A 12,310-nucleotide genomic window follows, 5' to 3' on the forward strand; every position below is an offset into this window, starting at 1 on the left:
TTCCCTTGTCATCCACGGGTGCACTACCTTCCCTGGTTTATTATTTTGCCAAACTGAGTTGAACAATTGTTGTAGTTCATCCACGCGATCTTTAAATGCTTGCCATTGCATATCTACCGTCAACCCTTTAAGTATCATTTGCCAGTCTATCTGAGCTAATTCATGTCTCATAACTTAAAAGTTACCCTTCTTTAAGTTCAGAACCTTTGTTTCTGAATTAACTATGTCACTCTCCATCTCAATGAAGAATTCCACCATATTATGGTCAATCTTACCCAAGGGGCCTCACACGACAAGATTGCTAACTAACCCTTCCTCATTGCTCAATACCCAATCTAGAATGGCCTGCTCTCTAGTTGGTTCCTCGACATGTTGGTTCAGAAAACCATCCCGCATACATTCCAAGAAATCCTCTTCCTCAGTACCCTTACCAATTTGGTTCACCCAATCTATATGTAGATTGAAGTCACCCATTATAACTACTGTTCCTTTATTGCATTTCTAATTTCCTGTTTAATGCCATCCCCAATCTCACTACTACTGTTAGGTGGCCTGTACACAACTCCCACCAGCGTTTTCTGCCCCTTAGTGTTATGCAGCTCTACCCATATCGATTCCACATCCTCCAGGCTAATGTCCTTCCTTTCTGTTGTGTTAATCTCCTCTCTAACCAGCAATGCTACCTCACCTCCTTTTCTTTCCTGTCTATCCCTCCTGAATATTGAATATCCCTGGATGTTGAGCTCCCATCCTTGGTCACCCTGGAACCATGTCTCTGTGATCCCACAGCTTTGTTAATAAAGAGAAAGAGAAGGATAAATATTTGGTGAATACTAGAGGTAATAGGTGCACAGAGATATTGTTGATCATTCTTTCACAATGACTGAATAGGCATAACTGAAGCCACTGGCCTTTGTCTCACCGTTTGGCTAATAATGTGGTAAAGGAATGGAAGACAATTGTGTAGTCAATCTTGTCTCAGGCTCATGCAGGCTGAGCAGAACTCAACACATGGTGTGTCATTTGTGACTTATAAGAAACATTTTGGTACTTCGGCAGGTTAGAAACCTGAATGGAGGGAATTATCATGGAGTTCTAGAGAACTTGGGCATTAATTCGTGGACGCTAACCTTCAATAATTTTGGATAGAAGTTAAAGTTAAAGTTGCGTGGCATTTTGTGAAGTCAAGTATCCTTCTTCTCACATACTCTTGTCACTATAGTGAAGTGGAAGAGTAGTGAATGTGAGAATTGACTATTATCCCTAATGCTTGGTGTTTGAGGATGGACATTTCTGACAGAATACTTCTTTAGTATGATGACAGGAAGACATGAACCTAAATTAGTCCCAGCTCAGACCCCAGAGTCTTCAACAACAAATGCCAAATGGCTTCCTACTAATTGTGTGATCTCTAAATGAGACACAATCTTCAGATGTTAAGAATTTCTAGCATTCTCCATTTTAAATGTCAGATTTCCAGCATCCACAGCATTCCCCTTTTCAGGCTATGATTCTGCTCCCATTTGCAGCTTCTAAGGGATGTTTTTTTATAGTTAGTCCTGTTTCCCTTACCATTCCTTTGTCACTAAATGTCACGTCGCCAAATCTCACTTGTCATCTACCCAATTGGAGAAGTTCTTTCCTCCATTATCCCTTCTTTTCCTCACGTTAAAACTTATCTTTAACTTTTCCCAATTCTGACAATTCTTTCCATAACTCATTCCACTGATGCTGCTTGACTTTCTGATTATTCCAGAAACTTAGGTTTTAATTTCATTCCTATCGATTTTGTATATCAATGAGTACTCAAAAAAATTAGACTGAGATGCCTTCCACAGAAGTATTGTGTGTAATCTGCCTTGCTACAAGATAAAGAAAATTAAGGTAAAACTAACAGTGAGCAGTTTATGAGAGGTAAAGCATGGGTTGTGCAGGCAGTGATTTTAGGGTTCAGCATGAACAATTGCAAAAATGAAAAATGTGCTAACATTGTATGAAATATTATCTAGAGACTGTTAAGGTTGTCGTCAGTGGATGAAGTATATGCTGCTGTCCAGTATGGGGAGAAAGAGGCTGAGAATCTGCCCAGGGTTTTGACATGTTACCTTGTTGAGAGTTAACTTCAAACTATTTGCAAAGGTATTCTCTACTTTGGAGGAATTTTAGAGTTAACATTCAGTACCAATGACCATTTCTAATCTCAGCAGTAAATATCTTGGCATGGTTTTGATAATAAATACATTCAGACTGCCCGTCAATGATTGTGCACAAATATAAAATTGAGTTATTAAAACATGCAAATGACTTGAAACTCAACAAATGACATGAAAGCCATCAACTCCCACCACCTACCAACAGTTTGGACAAACTACCGTTGCCAATTAGTCAATTTGTAAATGCAAACTTCATGACAGATAGCAATGGAGATCAGGATTGAAATTTTTCTAGAAGAAGCCTTGCTTGTCTTCATCTCCTACGATAGTGAGAGCATCGATAAATGGGGCAACAAGAACAACTTTAGTGACAAAATCTGACACAAGGTTAACTAGTAAACTTGGACTAACTGAAATTGTGCAATTCAGCAGCACCTTACAGTTCCAGAGTTCTGTGTTCAACCCTGACCTCTGGTATTCTGAGAAATTTGTACATTCTTTCAAACGCTCAAGCTTCTTCCTGTATCTCAAAGGTATGCTAAGTTAACTGGCTACTGTAAATTTCCTCTAGTATAAATCTATGGCAGTGGAATCAAAGCTGGGAAGATTGATAGGAACGTGAGCAGAAATAGGAGATTACTGGATGCTAAATAATTGATTGGACACAATGAGCTGATGTACCTGTCTCTGTACAATATGGCTCATGGACTTTAATTTGTTATAACATTCCTAATACTTATGAGACATTCAAAGAAATTAGCAATCAAAAATTTCACAAAGACATAAAACTTCAAAAGAAAAATTAAACATCACCTACAGCAGATCAATTAATTAACATGTTTTAGAGTGTTCTAAAACCATGGAAAGATATTTTTAAAATTTTTATGCTAAATTATTTTTTTATTTATAAATATATAAATTATGACACTAGTCCCTTTCAGCCAATACATTTCATAAGGAAATCAATAAGGAAATCCTTGCTCCTTATCAGATGTGACAAGTGGATATTCAAACAAATTCCCTCAATAAATCAACAGCAGTTCATCTAAATTTTTACTTGCATGTTGAACTGTGTCAGGATCAATGCCAGGATATGATGATTGTGGCAATTTTCAAATTTTCACATTAAATGCTTAGAAATCTCAAAGTTACTGCTAGGTTCACTGTCCTGCAAAATCTACATCAATGTGTTTACAGAAGGGTCATCTCTGAAAGTAAAACAAAGCTGAATGTATTGTTTGGCAATCTTACAAGGGAAGCCTTGGAAGTCCCTTTAAGGGTCTGAATATGTGGCCTTCTCAGAATGTAACATGGCACAATTATAGCAACTTTTGAGGAATACAATGTAAGACAATTTGATATCCATTAGAATGTTTACCTGAGATTGCCTGCAACACAATCCAAGCATTAAATAGTGCATTACTAAAGGTTTTCCAATGCTTTTTTTTCTGACTTGATTTGTTTTTGGACTTACAATATAATGATATGCTTGACAGAGTTTATAAAAACTCACAGCAAACTGTGGGAACCTCGTTATCTTTCCAAACAGATTTCACTTTCCACGCACACTGTTGACATGTAATAACTAACCTCATATTTTCAAGGAACGCAGTGGGATTACATTCATTAACTTGCTGTTATGTGAAGAACACAGAACATGTTTAACAGGTGGTACCTATTAGAAGTTTCTTAATGAGATTACCCTTTGCAGAAGATTCTTCCAATAATATTCTCTAAAATGACCTCCATTAGTCAAGAAAAAATGCCTCAGCAAAGCTCTGCTGAAGTGAGATGCTTTACTAAACTGCTTTAGTCGCTATTCTACTAGAACTTAAGTAGGAGTCGTGTGTCATGGTGCCGATTCCTTCCATGGCACTTATTATAATATGTCAATCATACTTAGAGTAAGGAATTGTTTATTTCTAAATAAGTAGGTGAGTCAAGCATCACATAACAATTAAATTGCCCCCGTTTCTACACTTTTCCTAAGCTTGCTATGACCATTTCAATTCTGAAAGGCACAAAATGGTAAACCATAGCTGGATGATCCCCAACAGATCAGTGGTGACTCAACATTACAATTTTTCTTTCCCTCATTCTTTTGATCTTGTGATTATAATATTCTCTCCAACGTAATGTAGCTTCATTGGTTGGTTGTTCATCTCTGCCCCCAATTCTAGGCTTCTGCTTCACGGAAAATGTTGAAAAAACTTCAGCAAAGCTGGGTAGTATCTGCCCAAAGACTAACAGTCAACAATTCAGCCATAACTCTTTGTCAGAACTGGGAAAGCAAAAATTTATGTTAAATTTCAGAAGGAGAGCAGGTAGGAGAGGTATGTGCAAAACCAAGGGAATGACTGTGGTAAAATGAGTTAAAATGGTTAATGGCAGCAATTACCAACACATAAAGTCTCTTGCCTATGTAATGAGTTGACCATGACAAGGTTATGGGATCTGCCTTGCAGACCAACAGGATAAGCAAAACTGAGCCAACATGACAGGAAAGGAAATGGAAAGTGCAGGAAAAATTGTGCAGATCAAGCAGCCTCAGTGGAAAGAAAAATGTCTTAAATGAGGAACTTTTCATCAGACCCAAGAAAGAAAGAATTAAAGTTAGTCTAGGTAACAACAAAGATGGAGGTCACAGTGGTTGGAACAAAAGGTGAAGTCATATGGCAGGTGAGATCAGATGAAGCTACTCTGGATGTGTCTCTTGTTGCAGAAGTGGTTCAGGCACAATGAGTCATGCCTAGCATGCCAAATGATACTTCAGAGTAAAAAAAAAGCACAAAGCTGAATGTGTCAGTAACTGCCACCATTAAACTATTTTTACTTTACCCTGAAACAGACATTCTCTTTGCATCCCTGCCTCATCTCCTCCTACTGAAAACAAACTTGTATTTGCTCTTTTCCCAGCTTTGACAAGGGATCACAGACCTTGAACGTTGACTGATTCTTTCCACAGATGCCGCCTAAGTACCATTTTCTGTTGCAATTTCATATTTTGAGCATCTTCTGTTTTTATGATTTTCACCTTCTGCTTCTGTTCTTTTATTGTAAAAAGCTAAACTTTCTCTGCACTGAGGCCTGAAATTAAATTTATGATAAATGGAAGTTTAAATGCATTGAAAGTGGCTTGTGACCCAACAGAAACAAAAACTCCCTAATATCATCCTGTGCATACCTACTCAGAAATCTGTAAAAAGTTAATTTATCAAGCCAGGCATGAGTGAGCCAAGTGTGGCATATGCAATGAATATTGCATCGATATCTAAAACCTCAGAGGTAGTCAGCTTGCATTCTTCCGAATAACTCTTTCAGGAAATAAGCTTTGCTTAAATTCCAGGAATCACATAGCTTCGCGGCTTACACTCAGTTATAACTACCAAAATATTTTCTCTAGAAACAAAACATGTTCATTGGCACTGAATTCCATGAGGGAGTTCATGTGAGACCAGCAGAGAGCCCAGGGAGATGCAACATGACCACATTCAAGATGACACTTCACTGAGCCAAAGTTATTGAAAAGTTCAGCAGAGCCTGCTTCTGCTCCGCTTGAAAACCAATCCAACCCCTTTGTTGGAAAAGGCCAATGTTTTGCCAGGTCAGTGCAGTGCCTTCCTCACCATTGGAAGAGAAACCCTGAATCTTATCGTAACAGAGTTCATAGTACAGTGTAAAAGTAAGCCACGGGTGAATAAATTATCTAATTTAATTTTGCCAAAGATAACACACCTGCCTTGTTGGCACATCTGTCTCTCACAACTTTTTAATATATTGTTTTACATTCACAAAAATATTATAAGTAAAAATACTTCCCAATTTTTTTTCTTTTTACCATTTATGTTAAATCATATCACAGGCCATATTCAGCATTCTTAGGATTGGTTGGTAATTTATCTTCTCACAATTGATTTGAATCAAAATGCATAAAATGAAATAGTGGAGCTTGTGTTCAAGCTATTGAATGCTTCTTATAACAATTGAATAATTATAACAATAAAACCTTTCTAAGCAAAATTAGAACTTCCTTTCATATCTAAGCCCTCATATTTTTGCCCACCCCTATTAAATAATTGTTGGCAAAGACATAAGAGGAAATTTGGATCAAATTAGGTGCTTCATAAATCTATATTTATATTCTAGACCAACCTATGATGAATAATTAACTTGAAGAGAGAAGCCTTCACAAAATCGAGTCAAAATGGGAATCAAAAAATAACTATCTAAGCTCTAAATTTGCCTGCTGTATACACAGTACCCTCAGAGGCCACTTCATTAGGTACCTCCTTCAGTTAATAATGTGACCACTGAGTGTATGTTCATGATCTTCTGGTGCTATAGACCACCCACTTCCAGTTCAACATTTTGTGAATTCTGTACATTTGTGTTGTTACATGTGGTTATTTCAGTTACAGTCACCTTCTTGCCAACTTGAACTAGTCTGACAATTCTCCTCTGACCTCTCCCATTACCGAGGTGTTTTCACCCATGGAAGTTAAGCTCTGGATTTTTTTTTTTTGTTTATTGCACCATTCGCTGTAAACTCTAGAGACTATTGGGTATGAAAATCCCAGGTGATCAGCAGTTTCTCTGAGATACTCAAATCATCCCGTCTGAAACCAACAATCATTCCACCATCAGAGTAGTTCACATAACTTACCCATTCTGATGTTTCCTCTGAACAATAACAGAACCTCTTGACCATGTCTGCATGCTTTAATGCATTAAACTGCTGATTAGGTACTTGGTGTATAGGCATACTTAATAAAACTGGCCACTGACTGTTTGTATACTGGACTAATGACATACTTATAAACACATAGAGCACTACCTTTTTAGATTAAACATAATTCTGATTCAAATATCAGGACAACAACCCAAGAAAGAAATTGGTAACAGCAAAAAAAATGGTAAATTTAAAGGTAGATACAATATGCCTATTCAGGTTTTTGACATCTAATGGATAGACTGTTCAATGAGTCAGGCATAATGTACTTTAAAAGTCTTTCAAAACCTAAGATTTTAAATATCACAATAAAACAGTATAGAATGATGGAAATCAGTCTCTACAAACAGAAGGCTGGTCTTGTGATGCAGGGCAATAAGTTCAATTAAGAAGCTGCAGGAAAAATAAAATTTTAACAGTCAGCTTACTTTTTCCTTCCAATTGTTGTGGTGAGAAACATATCCCATTGGTGTTTTCTGTTCCTGTATCGTTGACAAACCAAGAACAACTGACATCTGACAAAACTGAAGTAAAAATTTTTAACAGCTGTCCGCAGCCTTCCATTGCCTCCTCACAGAATGACGCACATGGTAGTACTATAGAACTGGACAAATAAGATAAAATGAATAAAGTTTATAAAGTATAATATTGTTTATAAAGTATAATATTTTATAACATGAAAATATAAAAATATTTAAGAACATGTACAATAGCCCAAAAATATCTGAACTGCTTAAAATAAAAGCCAATGTGCATTATTGACTGATAACCCAAATTTCCATTGCAGAGAAGGGTAGGATCTCTGCACACCCTTGCATGACTCATCGGAGTGAGGACTGCAGCCTCAAGAGTGGATAACTGCTGAGTAATACATAGAGCTCAATTAGAGACTGAAATAGAAAATCAGTGGCAGAAAACATTCATATCTTGTGGAGGAGATAAATCATGCCAAGCTCCACCTCCATAAATCCAGAGGTCTTCATTAGAAAGGCCAAGATATCCATTTTTCCACAGCTTCAGTTTGGTGCCTTTGACCTGTCTTCATTATCTATTTCTGTTGTCCTCTGGATTTATATTGTGAACTATTATTTCCTTTTTCTGCCCCATGTTATCCATAAGAATACCTCACCTCAAAGCATAGCATGCACAAGCAAACTTCATCAAGCCAACATCTTTATTGCTGTTTGCTCCCTAAATCACTTGTAACATTACATTTAATTATTGCAAGAACTTTTGATCAGTCTTGCAATGTTCACATTTTCCTCTCTCACAGGACATAGGATATACTTGTCACTAACAATGTCCCTTAAAGCTTAATCTCCTTCATGAACAAGTACTTTTGGATATTATGGGGAGTTATGCGATAGACTTTTTTGTAGGGATATATATCAGTGCCAATCACAAAAGCACAAGTGTGTTTCATCCATGTGTGACATTTATGTATATGGATATAACAGCAAGAAACATTTCTGGCCATATTCAAAATACTAATTGTTCTCATCACTTCTATCCCTTCTCCTTTCAGTAAAGCCACACAACATGCCACTGAAAAGATGGAAGCAGACAACATCCTTTCCTGCTTGTCGTAATTGTACTCATCGACAATGATTGTTTCTTTCTCAGTCACAAATCAAATCAAACTGAGGGGAATAGACAAAGGGCCTTTTGCAGCTCAAGAAAGTGGCAGGGGTAACACTAGGAATTCTCTGTGCAATTTAACTGGCCACAGAATTAACAGATTTGGATCTCTCACGTGTTGACATAAGAAGAGACAGAATCAACAGCACAGAAATGACAAGGTTTGCAGCAAAGGTTATTGCTGTGCTGATTGCTAATGCTTGACAAACATTAAAACAAAATTTGGTGCTAGAATCAGTCCCTCCAAATAAGTCAAACCTTCTCATGATAACATGAAGTATTTCATGTAATTTTGATGAAGACAGTGTACATTAGCTCTTTTGTGAATAAATAACCAAAACTACTTGTGCAAGATGATACCCTTGACTTTGTTCAAAATGTTTGATAGAGACATTTGTTGAAGAGAAAAAGAAAATTAGGCTAAGAAGAAATAGATTCCCTGAAGTCGTTTTTTACGAGATGACAAAATAAACGCTAGATATTCCCATCAGCCAGTGATCACTCATTGTGAAAGAGGGAGGCACTAGTACTGTCATGTTTTATAAAGTATTTGAAAGGAGGCATTAATGCCAACATGAAATACTATTGAATATATGTAACAGCATAAATGATATACTGCATGATGTTAGTATGTTTATTAAAACTTCCATACTTATTAGCCATATGTGTGATGATATTAAACAGATCCTATTCTTCCTCGATAAACATTGTGGTTTTGGAATGTTATTTTCCAAAAGCAACAGTGCTGGGTACCCCTATAGCTGTTCCCTCCATTAATAAGTATACCGCTTTGGATATTGTTGAGGGGTTGAGGGGGAGGAAGACCTACCGGGGGAAACTGCAGCAATCAGGTCTCTGGCAAGTTTCTAGTAAGTTTTGTTTTTGTTCTTTCTTTGTTTATTTGTACATAGGTTGCGCAGTGAGAATCGGTCCAGGGTTAGTGGTATGTTCTTTGTGCCAAATGTGGGAAACCTGGAAGACCTCCAATCCTCCTGAGAAGTTAATCTGCACAAAGTGCATCAATCTGCAGCTTCTTACAGACTATATTAAGGAACTGGACCTTCAGCTATTGGGAGGTAATGGCCCTTAAGTTGTAAAGCAGTACTTGGGTGACCGTCAGGACAGGGAAAGGAAATGGGCTGCCAGTGCAAAGAACCCCTGTGGCTGTACCCCTCAATAATAAGTATACTGCTTTGGATACTGTTGGGGGGCCAATCTACCAGGGAAAAGCCACAGCAACCAGATTTCTGCCCCAGTCTGGCACTGTGGCTCAGAAGGGAAGGGAGGAGAAGAGGAGTGCAGTAGTGATAAGGGACCCCATAGTTAGAGGAGCAGACAGGAGATTCTGTGGATGTGAAGGAGACACCTGGATAGTATAATACCATAAGATATAGGAGCAGAATTAAGCCATTTGGCCCATTGAGTCACCTGCACCACTTCATCACGACTGATCCAATTTCCTGTTCAGCCCCAATCTCCTACCTTCTCCACATATCCCTTCATGCCCTGACCAATCAAGATTCTTGATTGTATGTTTATGTACCTTAAACATACATATAGACTTGGCCTCCACAGCTACCTGTGGCAAAATATTCCAAAGATTCACTGCCCTCTGGCTAAAGAAATTCCTGTCCATCTCTGTTCTAAAAGGAAGCCCCTCTATTCTAAGGCTGCATCCTCTGGTCTTAGACTCTCTGTCCATAGGAAGCATCTTCTCCACATCACCATTTGATCGTTTTCAATGAGGTCACCACTCATTCTTCTGAATTCAATCCTGGAATAATTTCTGTGAACTTCCTCAGCCCTATCACTCTGGTTCCCATACACCTGCCAAATTAGTTAAACTCTTCCCAAGAGTTCTAGAAAACTTGCTCCTAAGCATATGGGTCTTGTAGCAAGTACATCGCCTCCCAGGTGACAGGAATGTCTCATATCAAGTCCACAACATTCTAAAAGGGGAGGGTAAGCAGCCAGAAGTTGTGGTACATATTGATACCAAACATAGGTAGGAAAAGGGAAAGGGTCCTGACGAGCAAATAAAGGGAGTTAGGCAGTAAACTGAAAAGCAGAAGTTTCCAGGGTAGTAATCTCTGGATTACCACCAATATCATGTGCCAGTGAGGGTAACAATAGCATGATCTTGCAGATGAATGTATGGCTGATGAGTTGGTTCAGGGGCAATGTTTCAGATTTCAGAATCATTGGGATATCCTCTGGGGAACCTATGACCAATACAAAAAAAGCAGGTTACATCTGAAACAAAGGTGGGGGGGGGGGCAATATCCTTGCATGCAAGTTTTCTAGAGCTCTTGGTAAGGATTTAAACTAATTTGGCAGGGGGATGGGAGCCAGAGTGATAATAAGGTTGAGGATAGGGCAGTTGGTTTACAAGTAGATGCAGTGTGTGCTGAGATTCTGAGGATGGACCGGTAGACAACAAGGCAAAAATGCATTCAGTAGGATGAGTAGAAGTGTAACATGCAGTAAAATCAAAAAGGGCAATGGAAACATGACTGAAGGTGCACACAGTATATAGAATAAAGTATAATAGATGTTTTTGTAGCATTGGTAGAAGTTTGCAGATATAACGTAATGGGCATGGCTGAAAGATCATAACTGCGATCTGAATATCCAAGGATACACATTGTATCAAAAGGACAGGCAGGTAGGCAGAAGAGGTGAGATGGTTATGTTGGCAAAACATAAAATCAAATCCTTGGAAATTCTGAATTAGATGTCTCATGAGCCATGGTTCCTTAAGGTTGTTATAGCTGGGGGTAGTAAAGGGGACAAGCTCCCACTACCTACTCAATGGCATGCACATCAAATAGACTTTGACAAGTAAGTCCAGCTCCTGGCCTTCACATGTGGCTTAGCTACTAAACCCAGCAGAACGCTTTCTGGTGACAGGAGAAGAAGCAAAGGTGGGTTACTGTTGCCTTAAAACCAGTCACTTCGGGCAGATGGGGCTCATCAGCCATGGTTGGCTTCTCAGCTAGGAGAAGGAAAACTCTGATCTCAAACCTCTGCTTCCTTGAAGCTATACATATCATGGGGAAGGCTTCAGGAGTAAACCCCAAGGGAAAAATCCGGAGCTGGAGTCCCTAAGGCAGTCCTACATTGAGTTCAATGCTGACTGGCAACTCCTGCTATGTTGCTGGTACCAAACTGTATTGGTCTCTTACGTTCCTTTGGATTCATCAGATGCACGGAGAGGAGGAGCTTGCTACATGGGCAACAGCTTGCTCTCCATATCGCACTGCCCAGGCTTGCGTATCTAGAAAGCCAGGACACAAAATCCATGCGTGACCCTGAATGATGGAGGTCTCGTTCACTGAATGACCATATTTGATTAAGGAGCTTAAGGTAAAGAACCCTTGGGAGAAGTAATCATGATATGATAGAATTCACCCTGCAGTTTGATAGGAAGAAGATAAAGTCAGATGCATCAGCATTACAGTGGAGTGAAAGAAATTGCAGAAGCTTGAGAGAATTATCCTAAGATGTTTGGAAGGTACGCTAGCAGGGATGACAACAGAACAACAATGGATAGAGCTTCTGGGAGCAATTCAGAAGACACAAGGTAGATACATCCGAAAGAAGAAAAAGTATTCTAAAGGGACGATGAAATAGTTTGGTTGACAAGAGAAGTCAAAGACTGCATAAAAGGAAAAGGGCAAAAATTAGAGGGAATTTTGAAAATCTGAAAGCTTTTAAAAACCAACAGAAGGCAACTAAAAAGGAAAAAGAGAGAAAAGATGAAATATAAAGTCAAGGCAGACAATAATAT

General features: G+C 38.5%; 1 protein-coding gene across 4 annotated transcripts in view; it reads right to left on the reverse strand.

Moving 5' to 3' along the window:
- Nucleotides 1-12,310, reverse strand: part of corin (corin, serine peptidase) — a 220,659-nt gene that overhangs the window by 122,066 nt on the left and 86,283 nt on the right. For all 4 annotated transcript variants that reach the window (XM_059989143.1, XM_059989144.1, XM_059989146.1 and 1 more), the window contains exon 5: nt 7,311-7,486. In XM_059989143.1, coding sequence (XP_059845126.1) covers nt 7,311-7,486 — 176 coding nt within the window. The remainder of the gene's footprint in view (nt 1-7,310; nt 7,487-12,310) is intronic.

This window comes from Hypanus sabinus, chromosome 14 (genome assembly GCF_030144855.1).
Source record: "Hypanus sabinus isolate sHypSab1 chromosome 14, sHypSab1.hap1, whole genome shotgun sequence".
NCBI lineage: Eukaryota > Metazoa > Chordata > Chondrichthyes > Myliobatiformes > Dasyatidae > Hypanus > Hypanus sabinus.